This window comes from Colius striatus, chromosome 2 (genome assembly GCF_028858725.1).
Source record: "Colius striatus isolate bColStr4 chromosome 2, bColStr4.1.hap1, whole genome shotgun sequence".
NCBI classification, from domain to species: Eukaryota; Metazoa; Chordata; class Aves; order Coliiformes; family Coliidae; genus Colius; species Colius striatus.
The window spans coordinates 93537068-93563042 of NC_084760.1; the positions used below are offsets into that span (position 1 = coordinate 93537068).

General features: G+C 48.2%; 1 protein-coding gene across 1 annotated transcript in view; it reads right to left on the reverse strand.

The window, feature by feature from the left end:
- ITPKB (inositol-trisphosphate 3-kinase B) overlaps positions 1 to 16910 on the reverse strand; it is a 72852-nt gene extending 55942 nt beyond the window's left edge. Inside the window, exons 1-2 of the mRNA XM_061991526.1 lie at positions 16577 to 16910; positions 14158 to 15244 (exon numbers count right to left, since the gene is read on the reverse strand). Of these exons, the coding sequence (XP_061847510.1) occupies positions 14158 to 15081 (924 nt within the window). The 5' untranslated portion in view covers positions 15082 to 15244; positions 16577 to 16910. The remainder of the gene's footprint in view (positions 1 to 14157; positions 15245 to 16576) is intronic.
- Positions 16911 to 25975: the final 9065 nt, after the last annotated feature.

The following is a 25975-nucleotide window of genomic DNA, read 5'->3' on the forward strand; positions in this document are numbered from 1 at the left end:
CACCCTGTCTAAACTGACTTGCAATTTAATTCCCAAGTAAGTAACTTAATTGCATAGTATATGGAAAATGTTGCTGTTACGCCAGCCTCTGTCTTCTGACAATAGCCAGTAAAGCTGCTTTCCTCCCTTAATAATATGGCCTGGAAATATTCTAATTCTGTTTGTTACGCCAACAGTAGTTTTAGCTACTTTTCCAAAGGCAGCTGCTCCCCAAAGACCATCTGCGTGTTATACACAATCTTCAAATCTGCCCTCCTGGTGCAACTGTGCTGAAGTTAACCCTGCAGATGGAGCACCTGAGCAAAATGCACAGCCCACCAAGTGGAAACGGGATACACCCAACATTTATGACTTTGCTTTAGGGATTCATCCCCTTCAAACATGTAATGGCTCTAAGGACACACTAAAAACACCCTTGCCTCCTTTCCCTTGGAGGAACAAAGACACATATATATCACCTGGAAAGGAAAAGAGTGAACACTGCAGCATGTCCCTTCAAGAGGCAAACTGAGGAACGTGTCAGCCTATCTGATGAGAATCAACTGAAATCCAAACACCTTTAGAGCAGCTAGAGAGCACTCGGCATCACTTCACACAGCACCCCTGCACCATTCCAAGATAGTTTAGGACGCTTCAACAACCCAGCTTGCTATTCTTTGAGCACTATCAGAGTCTAAGATTCCCTATCAAAAGATGCATTCAGCCTTCCATAGATCATTGCCCAGACGCAATTGTTTAGTTGGGAAGTCAAGAGTTTTGCTAAAATCTTACAATCTGCACTGAAATGCTGGTCAGCGGGCTCTGTATTGCCTCCTCACTTTAACACTGACATAGTCTGAGCTGTTTTCCTATCTCCTGGCAGCTGATTGTGTCAAAGATCTGCGAATCAACCACCTTTATCTGTAGTTTTCAAATTGTGCTCTATAGAAAAATTCATCAGGGAAGCGGTGTGAGGATCCATGAGCAGTCTGTATGGTCCCTGTTCTTTGGTGACTGCTGGTATCTCTACCTGTGCCCCTACCTCCAGATTTTGCCTGGGAGATGAGCTGGAATTTCACTGGGGATGCGAGGATCGAATGCCACCTGCTATCCCAGGCTTCATGACACTCATACAAACAGGAAGGCAGATTTCGCTGCAGTTGTGTATGGGCTTTTTGTTTCGGCTGGGGCGGGAAAGGAGAGCTGGCCTCTCCGTTTGTTACAGGAAAGCTGAATCAGTTTACTTGCTCTGCCCTTCTGGCCTTTCTTTCCATTCAGTCCAGCTCTCAACAGAGAGAAGCAGCTATTTCAATAGCCTGTTTGCCCACTCCTGCAGTTTTAGCGTGAGCTTTGCCTTGTTCTCACAGCCCTCAGCTCTCGCAGTCAGGTGGCTGAGATTCAGGTAGAAAATAAGTTTCTACTTGAAAAAAGACTAAAAAATTGTCTTGAGTGTGAGTTAAAGGCACAGAAATGAAGAAATCAAACCAACCCAGCACTTCAAAAAAACCCTTCCAAAACATGTAGTGCATTTTAAGGCAATCCTCATTGTTCTGGGGAGAGCTCGAGTTGACTGTTTTAGCAGCAAAAGCATGGCTGTGGGAACTGCAGTTTGTACATGCACACTGGCCTCAATTTCTCATCCTGCTGCAGGCACTAATCCCCCCCTGCTGCAGAGGGACCTAGAGCCAAGCCAGAGAGTCTCTGAGCCATCCAGCCCCATTGTAGCTGGGGCCAGTGGGGAGCACAGCCCCCTCCGCTGCTCAGCCACTGCCAGCCTCTCACCTCTACATGCCTCAATGATAAAAACCTCCATATCCTGTCCACGCCGTGACATCCACCTTTCAGTAACTTTAAATTACAGAGGGACAGGAAAAAATGCTCACGCTTTCCTACTGCAGGTAAAACCCACAGGCTTCTCATAGATAGAAAAGGTCTTCCCATGGCGTCTGCCCAAAAGAGGCTGCTGCTAAAACATTTGCTGTCCCACACTGCAGTGTCTTTTGTCTCCCTCTTTTGCACCCAAATCCTCCGAAGTCACAGGAGGAAGGGGCTCAGAAGACAGTCAAGGTAAATCTCAGCAAAGCTGGCTCTGCTCCAGGCACCAAGGGATGGACTTTAGCTGAGGAAGCAGCACAACGTGTCCCAGCCGGGCAGAAAACACAGTGAGGAAGAGTAAACTTGGCAATGGCTCATAATACAGTAAATGCTCACATTCCCTCCCTCTGCCCAGGGAAACTCTGCGGCACGTTTTGGCTACAGCAAAGCAATTACTAGCTGTTTGCTCATTTCCCTTTAATGAATCAGTCAAATGAGACCAGTGTGAGTGTCGGGGGAGTGAAACTCTGCCATTCAGCTGTCTGCAAACTCTGGCTTCTCTGAAGATTTTCAGATCAGATTTCAGCACCCCAGGAGTTTGGGTTATTTTTCTAAATGAGGTTCGACATTGCATCTTCCGGAGAAGCTGCCAGTTATCTACAAAACCTACAGCTCTTATTCATTTGATACCACAGGTTTCACTTTGAATCACAGCAACGTGTGGTTGACCTCAGATTAAACTACAGTACTTGCTCCATGGCATCAAGGTTGTCCAGCACGGGAGCTGGATGGAGCACAGATCTTTTTAACATCAGAGTTTTGACCAAAAAACTAGGGGAGAGGAGATGTTGTTCAGGTTGGGCTGAACACAGCTAAAATCATAGGGCTGTGGAAGGAAAACTCTGAAATGGCTCATCTGGAGCCAAAGCAAAAGAAGGTGTTTCATTAAGTGTTATGTAAGTTCTAAAAAAACTCCTCTCTCCTTCTTTCAATGTGTTTTAAAGATGAGGTCAAATTTTAAGTGAAAAATGGCATTTTGAATCAAATCTACATTTCAAATGCTTGCAAAACATAAACAAACCATTCCCAAAATGAAACAGTTCATTCTGAAAGTGTCAGAATGACACGCATTGCTATTTTTAACATCCCTCCCTCTTCCCCACCTCTGTATTTTTTTCTAGGCCAGAACTATTCAAAAAATGTGTTTGAATTTGTGAATCATTTTGACTCCCCCTCCTCCTTGACATTTGCCGGAAAATTTACTCTTTTGCCAAAAAGCTGTTCTTCCAGCTCCAACCAGATCCTACAATCTTCTGTCCTGCAAGGGTTTATCTGGACAGGGCTAGGAGTCTGACTGCTTTGTGGACACAACACAGATAGTGCAGAGGAAGAACGGGCCAGGAGGGCAAACCCCGTGCATCTCTCCCGGCAGCAACCGGCTCTGTGGCGCAGAGCAATCTGACCCTCCAATGTGGCTGCCCCAAGCCACCCCCTCTCAAGACTGCACAGGGAGCTGAGCTCCAACAGAAGTCACTATGTGCAGGGAGTTCCTCATCTGGCTGTGGCTTCCGGATATTAGGGGAGTGCTTCGAGTTTTGGTTCTCTCAGAAAAAACTTGCACTCAATAGCAGTCCCCTGAGGGTTAAAGGGGTGTAGCATGGGGGCTCGGAGCTGCATCCTATCATGTTTATGGAAATTTTGGCTTTGGCTTCGATGGAAACATGACAGCTCTGAGGCTGGCAATGTAACACAGAGGCTTGATTCTTTGCAGCCTGGCAATTTGTAGAACAACTTATGACTCTGCAACGTGAGTGCAAATGTTGCTGCTCTCAGCTATGAGTGTATTGCTCCTACCCTGAAACTTTTCGCAAGTCGGAATCTTGGATCTCTTTCTGCCAGTCCTCACATCCAAGCTATCTTCAAGTCTTGTAGTTTTTTTCCAGGATAACATCCCTAACAGAGTCTTCCCACCTGCCCACCCAGCTAAAAATTCACCTCCAGGGCTCACCTCCACATATCTCAATTTCACGTCTCAGTAGCCTCTCCTCTGCAGGCTGGCTCTGCAAAGATCCACAAGACCCACTGCTGCAAGATCGCTATTCGAATCCATCGTTTGGCCCCTCTGCAGCTCTCTCAGCCTCCCGACCTTGACTCCTTCTCCTGAAGTGCAAGTATAAGCTACTTGGCTTTTTTTTTTTCAAGGCTGTGATTTATTCTATTCCCATCACTTCTTATTTCAGTACTGAAAGGTCAACTCCTGCGTATGCTCAAGCATGAGATCAGCTTATATTAAACAGGCTCCTCCGAGCTTTCTCCCTTCTGGGAAGGGTTCCCATCCACAAGAACAAACCTGGGATCTGGAACTGTCTTGGAGCTGCCCAAAAGCCCACAGACCAAACACCAGAGCTGGTCGGGCTGTACATACAGAGACAGACAAGGTGGCATCATGCTGCTTCTGCATTTTCCTCTCATTACCATCCCGGCACCTGGTCAACATCACAGTCACTTCCAACCACCTGGACTCTCATGCTGACTTCCTTGGCTTGAAAAAGTCATTCTAGTAACAGAGGGTGAAATGAGAAAACAGAGACTTGAGGAGAGAAGCCAAGTCTTTCCTCCTCGAGATGAGACATAGATGAGGGGCTGCTAACAGTGGAGGAGCTGAGCTGTACCCCTGGTGTCAGACCAGTCATTTTAACTTGCTGTGCAAAGGGGCTTCCACAAGACCCAGCTGACATGAGCTTCTCTCTCCTCTGAGAGAGGGTCTGGTTCAGTTCAGAACTGCGTTTATAAAAGTTCATCTTGAAAGCATGAGCTTTACCTTTGTTTTTTCAGTGGTGGTACCTTGGGCTCAAAAACTTCAACACACACTGTTTGTGTGTGAAGGTGGAAACGTGACACCTGACAAGGCAATTCTGTTGGCTTTGCAAAAAGATCAAGGTTAGTTCCCACTCTGCATGAAGTACGGAAGGGAAATGCAGGATTTGTCAAGCTGAGAGAGATAAACTGGATCAGGAACATTTTATATACAAATTCCTAGGAGAACATTAAAACAATAGCGCTGGGAGAGCACACTTGACAGGGCTTTTTCAAACAATGGGTTCACATATTCTTTTAAAATACAACAGCAATTCAGGTGGTTAGAGATAAGATACAGTTCTAAAATCTCTTTTCCTTTGTTTCCTTTCTGGATGCCCAGAACTCCACCCCAGTAAGACATTCCCAACACGAAACCCCAGGGTGAAGGGCTGTCAGCTCTAAGTACATACAGCTACAAGGAGATAATATTTCACATGCTCTTTCTGAAACTGCCCGGCAGCTTCAGAAAGATCCCCATGGCTGCCCTAAGAATCTGGAATGGGGGTTGCTGCCCGGCAGGAGGGGCAGGGGGAGCTTAACGGTGTGCCAGTCCCCAGCAAGAGCAAGATGAGAAGGTGGGACTCAAGAGGCCAGAGTGACGCCAGCAAACAGCGCCCAGCTCTCCTTCTCCTTGAGCTGCCTACCTGTGCAGTGTGCTATCCCATCCTCCCATCTGCAACAGCACCCAGAGGTGGAAATACCACCCGGGGGCCTTTCATGCTCACTTTTTGTGGGTACCAAGGGCAGCACAAGGTATGAGGTGATGCTGAACTGGCTTCAGTGGAACTAAGCTGATGCTACACAGGCATGGATTTTTTAAAAAAAACAGGAACTGGGCTCCATTTCAGAGTTCAAAGAAATGTTTGAACCTGTGGGCACTGATTCAGGTTCATCTCTAATTATATCCTAAGCTTGGCCTTTGAAATTGTGTCTGTAGTCCTCAGTAAAGGGCTACTTTGCAGTTGTTATTTGAGTTCCTTGCCAATCTATTGTTGGATTTTCCACTTGACATTATTAAGGGATTAAGTTGTTTGTCTCATCATCTTTTATCTGTCCTGTTGAGTTTCCTACAAACAGACTTTAGCCAGACCAGAGAAGATAGGAGGGAAAAAAACCCATCCCAGTGCTTTCAAGATATAATCATAGTTTAGGATTTGTCATTATTATTTTTAAAATTTATTACTTTGGATATGTAAACTTTGCTGACTCCTGTAATCTGGAATGTATTAAAGAAAGCATTAGGCATTACCACATGTCATTGGATTACACTGTCCTGATTCAGCTACAGCTGTGGAAGAAATATATAACAGGAGATCCTGCGGAGTTATGCGTTTTAGACTTCGATCATCAATTGCCCTAGAGAAGATAAAAACAAATGTAGCTGAGCCTGGGAAGAATGTTGCCAAAATTGGAGAAACATCGAATGTGAGCAGCCTAAGGGTGCAATAACTCTGCCTGTAACTTAACAAAACCCACCCACATAAAACATATTGAGAGAGAGATTGCAGATTGGACTCTGATCTGCAGTCTGCCAAAAAAGCAAACCTGACTTTTTTCCCCTTCCTACAGATGCAGGCTTGAACGGTCCCTGCAGAGTGTTAAATATATATTACCCGTAATAGCAACCATATTCCATTTGGACACGTTGCTCATTCTCCTTGCTTGCAGTGGGAGGATGCCCCTACATATCTATCGGGGCTCACGGCTGCTGGCAGAGCAATTCCTGTGGTCCACATAGTGAGAACAGCTGCTCACCTCCCCCTCACCCCTGTCCCTCCTCAGCACCCTGGTCTCCTCTCTTTTGAGGGGTACACACAAGCTTCCTTGACTGTGGTATTTAAGTACCCATTTAAGAAAAGTGGTTTGAATGCATTTATCTCAATGGAATAAAAGCAATTCCTACGCCTCTCTAAAACCTTTGTGCAAGTATGGCTGCAATGAACAAGGCTCTCGGTGGAGAGCTGAATGCTGGGCTCCACTCCTGCCCTTTTCCCAAGCAGCAGGGATCACAGATTGTTTAGCAAGAAAGGAGGAAAAAACCCACCCAACCCTACAATGCAACCCAAAAAGCCACCCTGCAGATCTTTCTGTTTATAAAAGCCCCAAAGGCTATCACCAGGCAAAACCCCCGCGGGGACTGCTTCTCTGTTACCTTAATTCAGTTTAATGTTGGATTTACCACAAGATGTAACTGGATACCTAAAGGGGAGAGCAAGGCAAAAAAAAACCAATCCAGGGCCAAATCTGCTGCACGCTCCTGCTGGCTTCAGGGGAGCTACAACAGCTTTTATCAGCATTTTATCTGACCCTAACAAAAGGAGCAAATTGTTTAGCAAAGGAAGAGGGTTCTTTGATTCTATCTTGCTGCAGACGAATTGCCCAAGCAAGGGCAAAGGGACAGGAAGTGAAGGGGGGGGAGGAGGAGGAGGAGGTGATGCTGAAGGTAGGTACTGCTGTTGTTTAGCCCTCCACTAAGTTCCACTCGCTGTCACATTTCTGACAGCCCCTTCTGCAAAAGCTGATAGGGTAGAGAGGGCTGGACCTGCTCCCTGGCATAAGCCATCCTACCAAGATATTGTACTGGTTACTCCTGGTTGTGATCTATCGGTCTTCACTCAGGCAAAGCTCGAAGTATTTGGGCTGAAGGGAACTTGGTGACAATGAAGACTGTAATCTGAGACTTCTCTCTGCTTCACACACTCCAAGAGCCCTATTTTCCAAAATCCAAAGTACAAGTCTTAAGGTCGAGGATGAAAGCCCAGAAGCCAAGGGTGAAACCCTAGACGAAGGCATCGATTCACTGAGGTCCACGCCATGGCAACCTCGGGTGCTGACCTCCCTGCAAATCAAATGCATGAAGCGAATCTCATCTGTCTTTTCAATCAAAGTCATTAAAATGTCTGTCAGTATGTCACTCCAGAGCCCACATATGTCTTTCAGGGAGACGAGGGATGCTTTAATATTACTTAAAACCGCAACAGTGCTGAATGCTAATGCAGTTCCTGTTGTGTAGTGTTGATCAGATAATAACACTGTACTGCAAACAAGAAGAAGTTGTAAGTGCTAAGCACTTGTTGTTTTACCCCTTAGTTCTCCTTCCAAAAGCAATCCTTGTGTTTTGGTTAGCAATAAATCTTAGATCTGAAAGGAAGAATTGAATTCCTTCTACTCCGCTGTCTCTTTTTCTACGTCATTAATGAAAGGAATGTCCTTTGCTATAAAAAACTCACTTCTTTCTTCTCGTGGCTGAAATGTAGGGTAACGTTAAAAGAAATATTACGAGAGGGACAAAGGCTAACGTGGGTCTTAACAACTTGCAGAAGTTCAGACTCCAATAATGGCTATGTCTGAGAAACTAAGGTCAGAAAGCACCAGCACCCAGTCAACACAACGCAGAGCTGCCCACAGCAGCGAGGATGTCCAGAGGCAGGCAGCCAGGACTGCAGCTCTGTGGTAGTCAATTCTCCCTGTGTCCAGGAAAGAAGAAGCTGCTGCAATCTACATTTTCCAAAAGCTTCCACCAATTCTGACAGCACTTGTGGCATGTACACCCAGGCTGAAACTTGCAGCTGGAGACCTTGAGCTTCTGAACATACCCACACCAACTTAGGCTGAGAGGCATTGCTAGGTGATCAACCCAGTTAGAGAGTAAATCACACATTTTGCTGCTTAAACACTGATTTAAAAGCCAAATCAGAGGCACTTGCTTTTGAAGCTGGTAGACCTCAGACTAGAGCAGCTTCCTGAACTACTTGCAGCCCTTGTGCAGGCTATGCAGGACCTGGCTTTTTGTGTGTATGAATAACAATGAAATTCTGATGAATTTCATAGAAGACATTCACAACTACTTTAGAAACAGATTCCTCCATCTTAAGCACACTCCTCGAGATCCCATGGGAATCAACAAATTCATCCAATGAGGCTGAGCAAGATGAAATATATAAAATGGCTATTTCAAGTGACCCAGCAAGTGTGGATGCCCACATTCCCCAAAAAGTCACATTTGGGAAAAGGCAGTAGGCTGCAAAGCTGTTCAGTGATCTGAAAATGTTAACATTTAGTTTTCACAGTCTGTTAAATATTAACATTTCTTTCTTAGAAAGCTTGGCTGGCCTTTGTTGGAAGAAAGCAGGTCAAATTTACTGCACAAATTTACCTATTGGTATAAACAAAATTATCTCTATCAATTACAGAAGACTAATCTTAGCCGAAGCAACATTTAACATCATACATAGATGCCACTATTTCTAGAGTGAGTTAGAACAGATTTACATGTAAAGAAAACATTAGCTCAGCACTGGCTTTCAGTCGTGGTGCCGTATCTGAGAGCTCAGCGCTATGCTGATATTTTCTTCACATGCAAATCCATCCTAACGCAGTACAGAAACATTATGGAAAACATGAGACAGGTGATGCCTACGGTTTGATTGGGGTTTTTTCCTCATAGCAAGGCCCTACAAAGGCAAAGACAAAACTGTAAACTTTCCGCTGATCTGGGAACTTCACCCTGCGGACATTCAGCTTAACGTCCAACGGGTCCAACCAGCCAAGCTCCTGACATTCTGCGATTCCCATCAGAAAGGGAACTAAGATGGCTGTTTCCTGAGCTGGGCACCCTAAGGAGGATGTTTGTTCTTCCTGCACCTTGGAAATGCTTTGGGCTTTTTTTTTGGCAACTTTTTATGAATGCTTTCAGTCTGAAATTGTTTGAGAATCAAAATATGCAAGAGACAGCAGCTGTGCTAGCAAGTAAATCCCGCTATGAAAAGGATCTGCTATGTGCTATGTAATTCCTGTGCTGTCAATCATGGAGAATGTGAGTAGAGAAGAAACTCTTCCTAATGAGATTAAAAGTGCTGATGAAAACGGACTTGAAATAACACCATTTGTTGCCCACTGGGTTGTGACAGCATCTTTGCTCAGCCTCTGCAGGTAGAAGCCCATAAAAAAGCTGCTTATTCCCTGAGAAGGTCACATGAGTAGGCAGAAAATAAGACACCAGACAGAAAGTGGTGCGTTGTCAACTTCCCATAGCCTACAGCTTCTGTGTATGAAGAACCTGAAGTTCTGCCCAGCCCGTAGGGCACCGGCGTGTCCTCATCTCACTCCCGTCACAGTGTGGTGCTCTGAGAGTGGAAACACAGAGGTGTCCACCTCATTCTCCTCTTCCTCCTAGTTTTCCCACAGCAGGGCTGAGAGAGGCTGCATCCCTTGGCAGCTTAGCCGGTGGTGCTAAGCAGCTTTCCCAGGCAATGATACACATTACTACAGTGACAGTCGCTCACCAGAGCAAACAAGCAGAGCCCTAATATGCCAGACATTATATGGATACTAAATCGGTGATACCACCCACAAGCTCATAAGCTTAGGAGCTCTTAAGACAAACATGGTGAGAAGAAGGAGTAAAATACATGAACACAGTCAGCATGAAGATTTGCATTCACAAGGCTTGCATACATCACCATAACCATATGGTCATGGTTTCTGTTACACAGAGACTTCCTGATCACAGTGACAGCTAGGAAAGGGAATCAAAGCGGATTTGATTTGATTATTTTTATAGGAACAGATAAGGACTGCTGTTGTCAGCTTGTGGCTTGGAACATCTCAAAGAGAAATAAGCAAGGGTCTCACAGGCCCTTGGCCAACACTAACCCTACCTAAACTTGGCTCCTTTCAGAAATGCGTTACAGTCATTGTGAGTCAATCAAATAAATCCATTTTTAAAACTGCCTGTCAGCAGCAAGGCCATTAGCTTTTTCCAAAAGGTCTCGCCATTTTGCACAGGTTAATGGAAGTCTCTTATTCCAAGCAAGTTGCTCTGCCCATTAAAAGGAGCTGAGGTTTCACAATGCACCCAGAGCCGCTTGATTACTATTCTGCCGTACGTCCTTGTGTTTCCACAGCGGCTGTGGGAAAGCCAGGAAGAGGAACACTGCAGTGTCCTGCGCTGTTTTTCCAGGAGGGCTGGGTTTTTTCCTCTTGACGTGTCATTTTTCTATGGTACGCACTTGCACAATTCCTCCCTTTTCCCTCACTCGCCTGTTCCTCTGTCTCTAGCTGCCGAGGAATTGCCAAATGAGGGGACTTAGGTCAATGACAACGGCCAGTATTAGGAGTATCTTTTGCTGAAGGAGTGCGCTTAAGGGGTGCAGGCAGCTTCCAAGACCAGGGTCAAGCCTCATGCTGCTGAGTACATCTCGGTCTATCAGCTCTCCCTTGGAAAGTGCAAACAAGGTCCTCAGGAACAGCAAAACTCATAAACTCACATTTTCCCATTGAAATCAATGGCAGTCATAAGATAGAACTGGGCTTAATTTGGGTGTGAAATCCCCCTTAGGAGCTGGGCCATCATCTCAGGCTTCATCAGTGCCTGGGATAGGGAGCACCTTCTCACTCTCCTACGCACCCAATCTGTGTGATCAGCCAAAAGAGAAATCCTTCCTCAGCATGAGACATGCCATGATGGAGACAGATGCCCTTCCAACAGTCATTGCTGGGGCAGTTACCTTCCCAAAGCTGCTTGCAAGCACTGCCCGCTGTACGGTCAAACCGCAGTGTCCCCATCCCATCATGCTCCCCGGACAGACCGTCTCTCCCATACAGCCTGAGAAGTGTAATGACTCAAGTGTTTTTGAAACCTTGCAAGCATCAATAAACAAGTGTGGGGTTTCTCCGGCAGCAGCCCACAGCCCAGAGAAAGCCACAGCTGTAAAAGCCCTTAGGCAGAGGTTTACTCGGAGCTTAAGTGGCCTTGCAATTACACAACAGCCAAAGATCATATTGCTCCTGTTGGCTCTGCAATTCAGAAGTCTGCTATTATCACTGCGGGGTCACTGTATCCCAGTGCTGCGCAGCCCACTGGGCATCAGAGCGCTCCAGTGACAGGCCATGTACTGAGCAAACCGTTTCAACAAACAAAGGCAGAGCCCGTTAACAGCCACTGAGCTGCTCCAGGTCACAGTGGCCAAAAAACTGGCCACACTCCTCCTTCCCTTTCACTAGTCAACATCATTTTCTTACTGGCCAATTTGTGGGCCTGACTGCAAATGAAGTTTCCCACCTGAAATACAAATGGAGGATGAGTTCGTGCCAACCGGAGGGATCTGCCCATTTCCCAGGGACGCCAGGAGGAGCTACAATAGACAGCCGGACATCCCAAGCAGATTTGCTAAGCCTCACGGCCTCCAGAAAGGAAGGGCAGAAGCAAGTCTGCTGTTTATCAAATCTGTAAACATGCTGTGTGAGATGCATGATGCAGACCGTATCTGCAGCAAGAAATGCCTTTCCTGCCACTCAGCATTACCCCTCCTTCAGGTACTATTCGGTGCAGACAGGCAGGGCTCCCTGCTACTTAACCCAGAGGCACAAAGTCAGTTGCTGTCAGCTGAGGTCTCCTAGGATTTATTTTGATGGAAAAGCACGAGTGGCGGAGAGAGCTTCTCACACATTCTCCATCGTTATACAACTCATTTCCAGACTGTGTGTCGTTAAAAGGAAATAGTGAGTTCATGAAAACAAATGAGTGTGCAACCTGAGACTGCTTCAGTAGCCGCCTTCTGCTGTCATTATGGATTTAAAAGAGGTTGCCAACCGGTACACAAAGTTGGGTGTTATTTATATGAATCAGCTTTGAATTACTGGGCATTTGCACACAATCCTGCTGAGCAGTTGCCTGTGACCTGCCAAAACCAGTGATTGGCCCTGCACGGGACCTATGGAGCCCAGCAGAAAGTATCACTGTAAATGAGCCCAGCCACTCCTGCTGAGACAGCTCCGGCACTGAAACACAACATCAAGTGCACCTCCTCAAGCTGACACACTTTGGACCAGATCTTCATCTCATTTAGCTTGGAGTAGTCCCACTGAGCACAGCAGAGTTACTCTGGTGTTAGACCTGATCTGAGCTTGCTCTGATCCAGGCCTTTTGGCAATACAAACGAGCCCTGCCTGTTCACTGCCGAGCCACCAGCCTGGCTGAGATGGCTCGAGGCCACAGGAGCCTGCATGGAGTCAGCTCTTCAGGCTCCAGGAAGTTTTCCACAAGAGCATCAGGCATGATTTTACCCATCAGCAAACTGTTTTCAGCAGCAAATCAGTGGGATCTGGCACTAGCAACAGTCATTAGTATGGAGAATAGAGCAGAGATTACTACAGCTCATGTACACAAAACCAGCAGAATTTAATCAGCAGAGGGATTGTTGCAGCTCCCACAGGGAAGAAGCCAATTCATCAGTCAAGAGACCCAAAATACAAAACTGTCTGCAAAGATGATGAGCCACAGGCTCTTAACTTCATTAACTGTGCTTTTACTCAACAGCTTCTCCATCCTGAGAAGAACTGAGCCCGAGTTTTTGGAACAGGACGAAAAAAGTAGAAAAACAAAGACAATTTATTTCAGCCTGCTGAGTGTTTTGCAAGCCATAGTCTGGAGTTTGATACCTTCACTTTAACTGGGATCTTTCCCTGCATCGGTCTTCCTCCACTAAGCTTAGCTAACATGTCTACGGAAAGTTAAACATTGTGAACCACATCACTCAAAGTTTATGGGCCACTGGGTTGCCCTGTGTTTTTCAAGATTTGTCAGTGTGAGGCTCCAGTGCTGAGCAAATCAATGTAATGTCTCACAGCACAAGGAAAGACCATGTGCTGATCAGAGAACCTCGTGACGGACACCCTGGGGTAAAGTGGTTCCAAACCCTCTGGACAAATGGTGTGACAGCTCAGAGAAAAGAACCTGTGTGTTGCATTCAGACACAGAACAAACATCACAGCGGATTCAAGAAACCCTTTGAGTGTCAGTCTTTGCAGAGCACCTCTGAGACCTCATCTCTGAGGAGACGTTTCTGTTCTAAGGGTTAATACAACACTGATGCTTTCTCTCACCTGAAGCCTCCCAGCTGGACCCACAACAAAGATCAAGAAACAAATGAACTTAATAAAAAATATGCTTACCTAAAATATAAAATACCCCACAAGCAAAAAGTTTTATTCAAAAGGGGAATTACCAGAAATTCTAGAGATATTTGATTCCATGTGAAAGGCACACAGACACACTATGGTGATAGGTATCAGTATAGATTTTAACAGACAGCTGGCCCACACAGTTTCGACTCCAAGGAGGAAATAAATTTTCCCTTAGGCTCATGTAAATCATGGGAAACCTCCAGCATCCAGGGAAGCTCTACTGAGGGAAGGCTGAGCCTCACAGCCACATGTCAGCAGAAGGCTGCAGTCTGTGGGTGCTCATTAAGCATGCCAGTGGGCAGCTCACAGTGCCGGGGAAGCTCTGCAAGGACTGTGCACGGTGGGACAGGTGCTGCTGCTACCTGCTGTGAGAAGAGGATTTTCACATTGGGAACACGGAGGTGCTTTTCACATGAGGAAAAGTAAGCACTGCCAAGCAAATGGGAAGTTTCTCTGCTCTGACAAACCACTGCAGCTGTGTCTTGGAGTGGGGATGATGCCCTCGGCCCACCTCCTCAGGTCTAGTGCAAGACTTACCACTCGGGGCTTCTGCTGGTCCAAGGTCTGCAGGAAGGCCGGTGTCTGGTCCAGGGTGCGCTCGGGGTCACTGGAGATGTCCTCCTCGGACTCCTCCCAGGATGAAGAGAAGCCAGTGGAAGAGGCTGAGGATGACGATAGTTTCCGGACGGGCAGGTTGCCGGGGGGCACAGCGCCCGCCTCGTCCTCCGGGCCCCCCAAGTCCGTGACAATGACGGCAGGGATGCTCCCGCCAACAGCTGGGCACTGGCCCTCAAGTCCTGTGGGGGCCACCACCAGCACCTCACCTTGCTGCAGTGCAGGCCCTGAGGGCTGCGGGGAGCTGCTTCCCTCCGCCAGCCCTATAGCTGGGATCACCATCACCACTGGCCTCACCAAGGGCTCTGCAGTGCTCGGGCAGACCTGCACCCCACCAGCAGCAGGGGTCTCACTCTCCCCATAGGCTCGCGGCCGGGGTCCACTTCCAAGTGCCACCACTGGTGCACTGGGGCTGGCAGGCCGGGGCCGGGCCAGTCGGGGGCTCCGCGGCGGCTGGGCAGCAGAGCTCTGCGCCTGGATCTGTGCCTCGAAGAGCCCTACTTTCTGGTTCACCTGGACGTTGTGCAGCTCCCGCTGAAGCTGCCGTGCCGTGGGGGATCCCGGCTGTCCTCCCTCAGACCGACTGCCCCGCCGCCCACCGGGGCTGCCTGGCTGCCGCGGTGGCTCCTCGAGTGGCGGGAAGAGGAAAGTGGGACCACGGTGCGGGGAGCGGGGCAGCATGGGAGCCGGGCTGAAGACAGGGAGCTGGCAGCAGCTGCCAGGTGTCTCTGGGCCCCTGGGCAGCACTTGTCCAGGAGGAGGTGGTGTCTTGCTCCTGCCGCTTGTCACCTCGCTGTTGCTATTCATCATCACCAAGCTATTGAGTGCATAGCAGTACACGGCCATAGTAGTCAGCTGGAGCACACAGGGGGGCCACCGCCACTGCCACCTCGGCTCTCAGGCTCCACGGGGCTGCCGAGCGTCTCTCCACGCCAGGACCAGCAGCATCGTCGGGAGGCAGCAGTGGAGCTGGGCTGGCACCAGCCTGCAGCTCCATAAAACAGGACAGCTGGGGAGAGAGGCAAAGAGAGAGACAAGAGGTGAGAGTAGCTCTGCACTCCTCTCTGTACTCCTCCCTCAGCTGTGCACACAGCTGGCCAGGCTCTTCCCTTCCCCTGTGCCACACCAGTCCCTGTGTGTATCCCCAGTGTGCTACTCCTGGAAACATGGCCCAAACTGATTGTCAGAAGGGTCAGGGCCAAGAGGAAATCTGGGGCTGTTTCCCCTCTTTCCTGCCTTCTCTGCCCCCTCCCCAGGCTGCCTGTCAACACAGCTGCAGCGGTGGTGTCTGAGAGGACACATAGTCAGCAGCTGTTCCCACAACAAAATTTAGGGAGTTACGGCTGGTGTGAGCTGAAAGTTGGCGGCTTTCAGCTTTTGGCCCCCAAAGCTGAGATTTTCTGAAGGAAGGGAAAAACTCCAAACAGCTCAAATTTGCTACCTTCTGGTTTGTCACCTACAACCGAGATGAAACCTGAAGCTCAGATTTCTGTTCCATGACACCTGTGAAGGCTCCCTGCTCACACAAGTATGGGAACACATTTCCTCTGCTCCCCTAATTTACCATGTGCAATAACATGGCTTTGTACATCTTCACACATGCTCAATCTAAACGTGTATTCCCTGCACGCGTCTGCCTCATGGGGCAACTGACTGCTGGAACCACCTTCAAGTCACAGCCCAGATCCCACACACTGAGATGGAGATAAGTGGTGTTGTTTGCCCTGTTATGTGCGAGTGCATATCTGTGTGAGAGAGACTCTGCTATGAGGTGGCTCTCTGTGCTCTGCATGCCTTCCTTCATGTCCGTTTCCTCCATCTGCTGCTGGAGTTGCAATCTCCATCCCATGCTGGGACGGGGGAACCTATGAGATCTAAATAAACATGCTGCCTACATGAGTGTGTAGGCTTGTTTACACACATGCCCGTTAACTCTGACTATGTATGTCTTTGGAAGCGCTTGTGTGCAATGTTGTCGGTGGGTACCCTACGAATCCCCGTGATTCCTGACAGGTAAATGCCCACACATCTAAGCGCAATCCCCAGTGACTGAGTGACCAAAAGGCTCCCCATCCCTTCGGGTGCTGCTGGGAGGCAGCATGAGGCTCAGTATAGCCCAGACACCCCCTCTTGCAGGAACTCCCCCCCCCACCCGGCAGGGCAACGCTCCTAGCACCCTTGCTCTGGTGCGTAAGCGAGCACCGGTACAAGGTGCTCGACCACATTTTGGGCGCGGGGCAGCGGCCAGCCCCTTCTGCCCGCCCCCACTTCGCCCCTTCCTGCCAGGGGCTGCCCCTGCGGGGGGAGCGGCCGCGTCCCCCCGCTCCCGGCCGCCGCTTACCTGGAGCAGGATCCGCGGCCACCCTCAGCGCGCGTCGCCCGGCAGCGCGCGTCGGCGGCAGCAGCGCGGTGCGGGGACCATCTCCGCGGGCGCGGGGCGCGGCCGGCAGTCCCGCTCCCTCCGCGGAGTCAAACGCCTTTCCTCGCCTCGCGGGACGCAGCGGAGGGAGCGGGCTGACCCGGGCTCTCTGCGCTTCGGCGGCGGAGGCTGCGCGGGCGGCTCCGCGCTCCACGCAGGTCCGTGCCGCGGCCCCCGCGCCCGCTCCCGGTGCAGCTGGAAAGGCGGAGAGAGGAGGAGGAGGAGGAGGAGGCGAGGGAGAGGAGCGGCGAGGAGGAGGAGGAGAGCGGAGGGAGGGGGTAGGAGAGCAGGAAGGAAGTTGTGAGTCTGTCTGGGGTTGAACTCAGCGGAACAAGTTTCTTTTTTTTTTTCTCGCTCGGCGCTGCTCGGCTGGAGGGAAATACTGAAAAAAAAAGTTTCCATTGTTACCTAAGAAGAAAAAAAAACACAAGAGAGCACCCCACCGCTGCCGCGTTCTGGCCGCTGCGGGTTAAAGACACACGAGCCATTTTCCATCGCCGCTCGGCGCGTGCGAGGCGGGGCCCACCGGCCCCACACAGACCCGGCACCGCCGGCGGGGCTCGGGCCGGACGGGGTCGGAGGCGCTCCTACCGCCTTCCCATCCTCCCTGCCTCTACACGCCAGCCTTCCCATTCCTGCCCCGGGCACGGCGCGCTGGGCAGAGGCGGGTGCCCGAACCCCGGAGGGGCGCGGAGGATGCGCCCAGCCCGAAAGCACCGGCTAGCCCGGCCGTTTCGCGCTGCATCCCCTTTCCTTCAGGCACAACGGCTGGGGTCTGCTGCCATTTGTACCAGACCAAGGCTGGTGCGAAGCCCTTCCTGCTGGGTTGCATCCCATGGAAGGGAGCTGACCCCCGTACACCCGGGCACCAAACACGAGGGCCATAGGCTCATCCACTCGCTGTAGCGTTGGCCCGGGTTTAGGCAGCGCTGTCACTAACGTTCCCAGGACACCGCCTGTCCTTTTTGATTCAGAGTAGGCCACAAGACTGCACTTTCTCAGCCCTTGCTGCCCCCAGGCACGGGTCCCGCTTGGCAGAGGGAGCAGGCTCTTGGCTGTGATACGGAATGATTTCTGTATCAAGATAAGTCATTGGAAATAATTGTGTGTATGTCAGCACTTCAGGAGAGCAGGCTCTGCGATTCGCTCTCAAAGCAGTCGTCAAGGTCAAACCCAGATGCCAGTTTTGGGGTTGGTCTGGACTGGCCAAGGGAAAAAAAAAAGAGGAAAAAAAAAAAAAGAGCAATTAATCTCTGCTAGGATTTCACAGCTAGGAATTTCCCCTAGGGAGGAAAACTGATGTCACAGCCCATCAGCTTTTTGCAATTAAGACAGAACCTTTAGAACATAAACAGAGGCAGAGAGGTCTCCAAATCTGCAGAAGGTGTGGCTTGCCAATCCCACAGGAGACAGACAGAGACACCCAAAATGATCTTATATTTGTTTTTCCAGTAAGAGAAATGCTATTTTGAATTCAGTACAGGAAAAGAGATTTTTAGACTCTTTCCACTCCAGTGTGTTTCCTCGGTGTCTGTACTTGGTCAGGAACTAGTCTTTCATGAAATAAAGTATGTGATCAATCTTTCTCAGAAGAGTGACCCTGCTGAGTATAATAGCACTATTCATGGGCATAAGCTTGCCCCCTGTGTGTAAAAATCTGCAGATTCTGGCCATCTGTTGCTTCCATTCCCTCACTGTGCATACACACATCAAGCAGTAAGAACAACTGAAAGTAAATCCAGGGCTAGGCTAAGCAGGTATCTTCTTTTTTTTTACAGCAGCTGCACTATGCTCTACTAATAGCATCTGCCTGTACTTGCAAGCAGTCCTGCACAGCTGTGTGTGGATGTTTTGACCCTTCTTTGAGGTTGTTTAAGAGTATTTACACCACTGTAACCACAATGGGTGCTTAAAGACCTTTCTTTAAGTCCCATAAATTCAAACACCGTCATATATTCGTCCTATGAGAACAGGATGAAGGAGTGGTGAATTCCATGTTTACTGATACCAAACTCACTGAGGGAGACTTGGCCTTAAAACATGGCAGTATTTTTTGTCTTGTAAGAGAAACACGTGACATCCAGAATTCGAGCTAGAGCTGTCCTGTGGGCAGCTTCTCTTTATATATATATATATATGTATACATGACAAGCTTTGCTTTATGAAGGATTAGGCTCATAAAAGTGGAAAGAGGAAAAAAATGTCTAGAGGTAAGTCTTTGACTTTTCAGAATGGGTGGGTACACGAGGGAAATAATTGTTTCCAGACTGGAGCCAGGCAGCAGTCCACACTGTATGGTGAAGAAAGAGCAGACAGCTTTCAGCACACTTGTTTCCAATCAAGTGGAAACCAAGCGTCTGAGGTTAGCTTAAATGGAAAGCACAAACTGAAACAGGTTGCTTGTCCAATCCAGGAACAAGGAGGGAGGCACAAAGGGAGACAAGTCCCTTTCATAGACATAGACGGGCGTCTCCAGGCACCAGCACTGCTGTAGTTGCTTAATGCTGCTGAGGCGTCCTCTCCAAAGAGAACAAAAAGATGGTCCCACTCTGACTCTCTTGCAACCTCGTTATACATTCTTCAAGTAGAAGTCCAATGTTAGTCTTAAATAATGTTGCTTCTGTGTAAGTCATATTCTTCATTTCAGTTTATACTTGCTGCTTCCAAAGAAAACCCCCGCAGTGCTTGAGGCTACTGGAGCAGGCTGGATTAGGACAAGCAGATGATCCAGCCAACTTTTGTGTGGGCAAGTCGTCCTCATTCAAGACAGTGGGGCCATCAAAATGAACAGGATCTTCCCTTTAGGAAGGGTATTATGTTCACTGCAGGATGTATTTAGTCCTGAAACAAAGGGAGGACAGACACTTCCTTACAGAAGGGCACGTTGCTGTGCTGACTGTGGAACATCTCCTGCTGACGCACTGGCTATAAGCATTTGGAATGTCATAGCTGCCAAATTTAGTGGTGTCCCAGCATCTCCATGCACTCAGAGGGAAACACGTTAATTATCATGTCTTATTTAAAAATAGTTGTCCCAAATGTGCTCGCTGTAGCCAGTGAGCAGCGTGTGTGGTTCAGCGGGGCTCGGGGCTGTTGGAAGGGGAGTAAGCCTGGCCCTGCCATGGGTGAGTGCATGGAGGGCAGAGGTTTGGCTGCTGGTGGGAGTGGTGGCTCTTGCAGCGGGAGTGCCTGTGTCCCCCCCGAGCCGGATGAGAGGGCTCTTGGGGCAGGAGGGGAGATCAGCTGCGCAGGAAGCCAATGCTGGATAGGAAAAGCAGACAGGCAGTACAGCTAAGGCTGGTTTACTCCTTTTAGCCTCTGCCGTGGCCCTCGCTAATGTGCTTGACTGTTGCCAAAGCTTGCTCTGAGACATGGCCCTCCAGGGCTAGGGAAGCACTAGCAGACCAGAATGGTGCTGGTGACCCTCTCAAGCACAGGCAGAACTGTCCTTTGCTACTTACACAGTCGTCCTCTGGAGTCAAGGTCCTGGTCTGCACCTCAAAGATTGCCACGCTGAGCCCTGGGATAGTATCTGAAAGGTTGCCAGAGCATGAAGATAGTGTCTGTGGCCTCTGGCACAATGACGCTCACATCGTTGTGAGGGCCAGAGGCTTTGCAACAGACTCTCCAAGACTGAGGTGTGTTGCAACTCCCAGCACTTTCCACTGTAAGTGGAAATTCTTTTCCCTGAACTGCTTTCCCTAGGGAAAACTCAGAGACATGTACTGAAAAATATGCGTACTGTATTTGAGAAAGAACCCCTTCCCCAATCCAAACTGCAATAACAGGCAAAAAAACCCCATAACCAAAACCAAAACACCTTACCAAAACAAGGTCCTATTCTGCAGAAATACTTCCTTCCACAGAGAGAGGAAAACAGTTGCATGATAGATATTGGCCATCCTATTCACTTGAAGCCTTGGAGTCACACAATTAATACGACTTGGGCTGCATTATAAAGCTAGAACAGGAAGGAAAGAATCACAGTCTACTTAGTATCAATCCAATTGTAAAAAAAAACAGAAAAAAAATCATAACAATTTAATAATAAATAAACTATGATCCTGAAATACTCTCCTCTTTTCATTCTTCCTTTGTTGTAAGATTCATTTTAAAAATTCTTACCCTCTGTCATGTTTTGGACTGGTTGGACAAGACAGCCTTCATTGTGTTTCAAAGCTGAGTTGTCCAAACTGTCACTGTTCATCCAGTTCAGCATCAGAAGGACCATCAGCATCCTTGCAGTGGAAGTCAGTATCTTCTGGCATTTCCTTGCCAGTGAGATGAGTCTTGCAATCATGTAAAGTACAGAAATAAATGGATAAACAGAGTAATTCTGTAGTCACCAGGCTCATGCTTTGTTTATGCTAGTGTGAGAAGAGAATAAATCCAGCTAATATTTTAGAAAGGAAAAGAACCACAGAGGGCTCAGGAGGAAACAACACCAGATTATGTGCTGAGAATTGTCTGGACTGAGGCAGGTGGCTGTCACAGGCACGGCACACTTCAGTGCTAGCTGGCCTGGCAGGGGAAGTGGAGGCCTGAATGTTTGTCTTGCACCAGCCCTTTTGCATTGCTTCAGTGGCAAAGCAGGTCAGAAAACTGCTTTTTTTCCCAGCTCCCAGTGGCCTCCGAGCTGGGTTATCTGGTCATTTGCTGCCCTCCCGCTATCCCACGGGAACACGTGTGACGTCAGAATTAAGCAGTGACTGGTTAATACTTTTTGTGCCAGCTCCTGTTCAGGGAGCAAGAACACAGGGCTCTGCAGAGACACCTGTAGCACGTCAAAGTAATTTAGGGCAGCCTGTGTACTGCACCCACGTCTGCCAGAGCTTGTACATCCACCTACAGCACAAAGGAACCAATTTTGTTCTCTGGGCGCCTCCTCCACACATTCCTGCCTGCACCTCGCCCTGTGCTGCACCAAGTCATAAGGCTCAGTGCAGCCAAGCAAGCCAGCCAAAGCCCTCAGCAGGCTGTTCCTGGCTCTGCCCCTGCCACGCTGTGGGGTGTTGGCAAGGCAGTTTATTGCCTCTCCGCCTGGGTTCACCCACCGTACAAGATGTCCTGTGTCTCCCAGGGTATTTGGGGTTGTGACCTGCCTGAAATGTCGTATACACTTGGGGTCCTTGGAGGAAGGCATGGACACATCCTATAAATCCATGCACAGCACATGTATGCAGAGCATTAGTGCTGGGCTAAGAATGTCAGGTTGACTCATAGGCCCCAGGTTTTGCAGCAGGACCTTGGAGGATTGTTACAGGGCTCAAGAGATTTGAATTTTATGTATGGAAAATACTATGCATAGCAAAGTACTCCAGCAAGGAATTATATACACACATGATAGGCAAGAAAGTCTAAGAACCCTAGCACAAGCAGTTACATTTCCTCTTGATGCAATGCATATATGCCAGGGGTACCTTTATTTTTCCCTCACCTGTTAAGCTCCCTAGGATGAAGGTGTGAAGCTCTGATGTGAATGCCTGTGGATTTTCTGTCTGGATATGCCCATCAGTTTTCAGTGCCACCATTCCTGGTTATTCCTGGTACCCAGCTCTGCAGTCAACGTGTGCCTCAGCTGTGGTCTTCTGCACTGCAGCAGGGCTTTCCATTGGTAAGTGAGTACATGGTTGCTATTTGCTGATAATAAGAATACAAACACATGTGCATATTCGGGGAGTAACCCGTGATTCAGCATTAATGTTTCCTTTTTTTGCAGAGATCAAACTACAGGTGCTAGGAGCACTTGAAATACGTATTGTTGAGTTTTATTGAAGTTCAGTAAAAATAAAATCATAAGGGGAAATCCTTCCCCATTGGACCCTGAGGCTACTAAAAGTTGTAACTACATCTGTGGTCAAGGGGATAAAACAATTAGAATTCAAATACCGATTCCTTGTCTGGAGAGGTTTTTCCTATTCATGGATTGTGACCACATAACCATAATTGGGCAGCTTTGCATTTGTTTGAGATAGCTACGATCACAGCAGGAAAAAAGATGAGCTATTTTTTAAGTGTTCAGAGTCACTCAGGCTGCTTTGGGGCTAGCAGACACGGATATTCAGCCTCCAGGGCTGTGAGATTCCACCGCACCTTTTACGGATGCGCTGAATGTGGAATCACAGGAAAAGCTGTCCAAGTTTCCACTCTGCAATGAGTGATATCTGTGTTTTGAAAAACTGGAAGAGAGAGGGCACTGAAAAGATAACAACTAATAATTTTAAAGCCCATCCTGGGCTGTAGGCATTTAATTTAAAATAAAGCTGTCTCCAAGAATCTATTTTTGCCTGGGGTATAATAATACACGTTAAGGATTTACCATAATATTTCTACAATGGACAGATGTTTACCTTTGTCTGTTCATATGTCTGTGAAAGGAAAAAAGCTGAGCTTCAAATGGATGTAGCATGGTTTAATAAACAAGCAGCTCTAGGTTGATTCTTCATAATTTTGACTAGCTAAAGCAATAGAGCTATGAAAATATTCCTAAATGATGTTGCCAGATGACAGTTTATTATCTGTGCTATTTTCTGTATGTAGCACTGTTCATTGCCATGCAACAAATTGCAAAGGTCAGCAGACCCTGACCCTGACAAGCAGCTGTATTATGCCAGTTACTGGAAACCACCAGTCCCCACACATAAAATTCTTTCAAGCAAGAACATCTTTCCCAGACAGATTGAGATCCGTGTGGTAGATCATGCTTTCCCTCTGAACAGCTGATCTAAGTGAAGCCCTTATGGAAAGAACACCTAGGAAAATGTTCAGGCCCACCACAAGATTATATACATACAGATGTGCGTGCCCAAGTGTAGGAAGGGAGCATTTATACACTACCCTGAGCTGTTTCTGCATCCTCAGCGCTAGCACTACCCAGCACTTTGTCTCCCTGCTGCCCCCTGCCCTTGCTCTGGAGAAATCCACTCGCGAAGCTGTGAACTGCTCTCCCAGCTGCCTCCCTAGTTCTGGATTTGAGCAGTAAATCCAGCAACACAGCATTTTCCGTGTTGTGCTCCAACCTACTTTGGCTAGTATGTCCAGGACAAGGCTCCCTCTTGTGCTGCCCTTCCTCCTTCTCTCAAGTATTTCCAGGTTGCTTCTGAATCAGCAGAGTTAGTTATCTAAAAGAGGGCACACGTGTAAGATTTTTAAGCCATCAATACAGACTAGAGAGTTTCAGATCATTGTAATTTCCCACTCTACTACGATGTGCTCTCTACCCCTGGACAAGTCTCTACAGCTGGAATTTTCACCTCTGTAACTAAATTGAAGCATCTAAATCCACCCTGAGGTGCCTGACTAAGAGGACAGCTTTGAAGAGCTGGGACAGTCCCTCACCTTGCCATAAAGTTTGACACTTCATGGCTTTCTGTGCTGCATTCTTCTTTTCCTTTGGAAAAGGCGAAAGATATTTCATGGTCTGGCAGGTACTAGCAGCTGCTTGAAATTAGATATCTAGAATTCCATTTCATCCAGGGAAGGTGAAGATCTGGCCCAGAGAGGAGACATTAACCATCCATTTCCAGTCTTGCTGAATGAGACCTGATGAGCTAGACCGCAGGTCTAAATGGGTTTCTAATGTTACATATTGGCCTCCTGCTTCCTGCTAGATGAAGATGGATGCCACAGAGTTCTATCTGGCCGCTCTGTTCTTCCCAGAGGAATTCACCTAATTGACTAAGTAACTTAGTGAGATGTGAAAGTGAGGGCAGAAGAGGTGTCGGGCCTGCAAGTCCTCGCCAGAAGCCCTCTGTTGACTTCCTCGTTGTTCTTCAATCCTATTCTATCATTTACTCTCTCCTCTTTTCTCCTCTCTAGACACCTGTAGCCCTCATTGTCAGAACCAGATTCTCCCATGGTCCCTTAGAGCAGCGTTCAGGACCAGGTTACACAGGCCTTTGGGCTAGCCCGAGGCAGGTGGAGCTGCCAGAAGATGGTGCCACGTTGGGGAATGGCAAAGAAGCTCAGCTACTCACTGGTGGGGAGCTCGCAGAGCTCCCTCCAGCGGGGCCCTTGTGCACCTACACTCCTGCTGTTCTTCCCACAGGCTTCTGCTGTTTGAAATGAGCAGGACTTGGCCGGCAAGGGGAAGATAGAGACACCTGTCCTGGCATAAGAATACGGAGGAGGGGGGCCCAGGAAAGTTGGAGTGTCTCTGCTGGCCTCAGTGTCAGCTGGTGGTGAGTTTGCCTCTTCACCCATCTGGGGTTCAGCCCAGCATGTGGGGAGAGGGCTCACCTTGTGAAAGCAGCCTGCACCCTCAGCTGAAGGCACTGGAAAAGCTGGCAGCTGTTGAGGTCTTCTCTCCAGCGAGAACAGACTGGAATTGGTTTCCTTCAGGGCTGGTTTATGAGGAGCAGGAAGAAGGCACCCGGACAGTGTGCTTAGGATTAGTTTTATGAGTGTGTCTGCCTGTGAGAAAATATTTGAGGTTTGCCAGTTCCCTCGTGTTCTCCTGCTGGCTGAGGACAGCCTTGTCCTGAATAGAAGAATAGGAATGGTGCAAGAGCTCGGTCATTTGACATCTTCCTGTCTTCTGGCTCAGGAGAGGGACATTAACAAAAGCTGCCAGAGAAATGCCTTGGAGTGACCCTTTTTGATAGGAGAAACAGTATCCTGGAAACACCCATCATTTGTTGGCAAAGATACTAACTTCATTCCTTAGCTACACAACTAAATTTCTTTAACTCTCCTCAGGGTCATTTTTGGACTGGATTGCAAGTGTGTTTTACGTAAAATAAAAAACAAAAAACCAAACAAACCAAAAAACCAACCACTTTGTTTCCTTCTGTTTTATGTTTCTGACATTTCCTAAAAGGAACAAAATGTTGGAACAATGAAATATGTTTCTTATTTACAGCCCTATCTATCATTAAGAGACAGTTTGCTTGACATCTCTTCTTCCCTGTGAAGGTGACGGATAGGGCTGAACAAGACTTAACAGGATCCAGTGAGCCAAGTGCCATTTGCGTCACCAGCAACAGCAGTCATCAGGGAACCATCTACCATTTTTATTGTTTCAAAAAGAGATGTGGAGGAAGAATGGAGCAGGCTGAGACTTATTACAGTTGGTGGAACAGACTTTAGACAAATGGAAATTTGGATCCTTTGCAGGAACAGACCCTAGATGAGGCTGTCAAGTCAGGCAGGGCCTGTTTTTGGAGGGAACAGAGCACAGTGTACACAGACTTGAAACCTCCAAGAAGGACACTTGGAGGCTGCCTTAGTAATCAAGAAAGTAGTGCCTCAGTGATGAACCAAAGAATAGAGTTTTCAGCAAACTGGGTCCAGTCCTCCACTGGATGTCATCGTACACTGGTT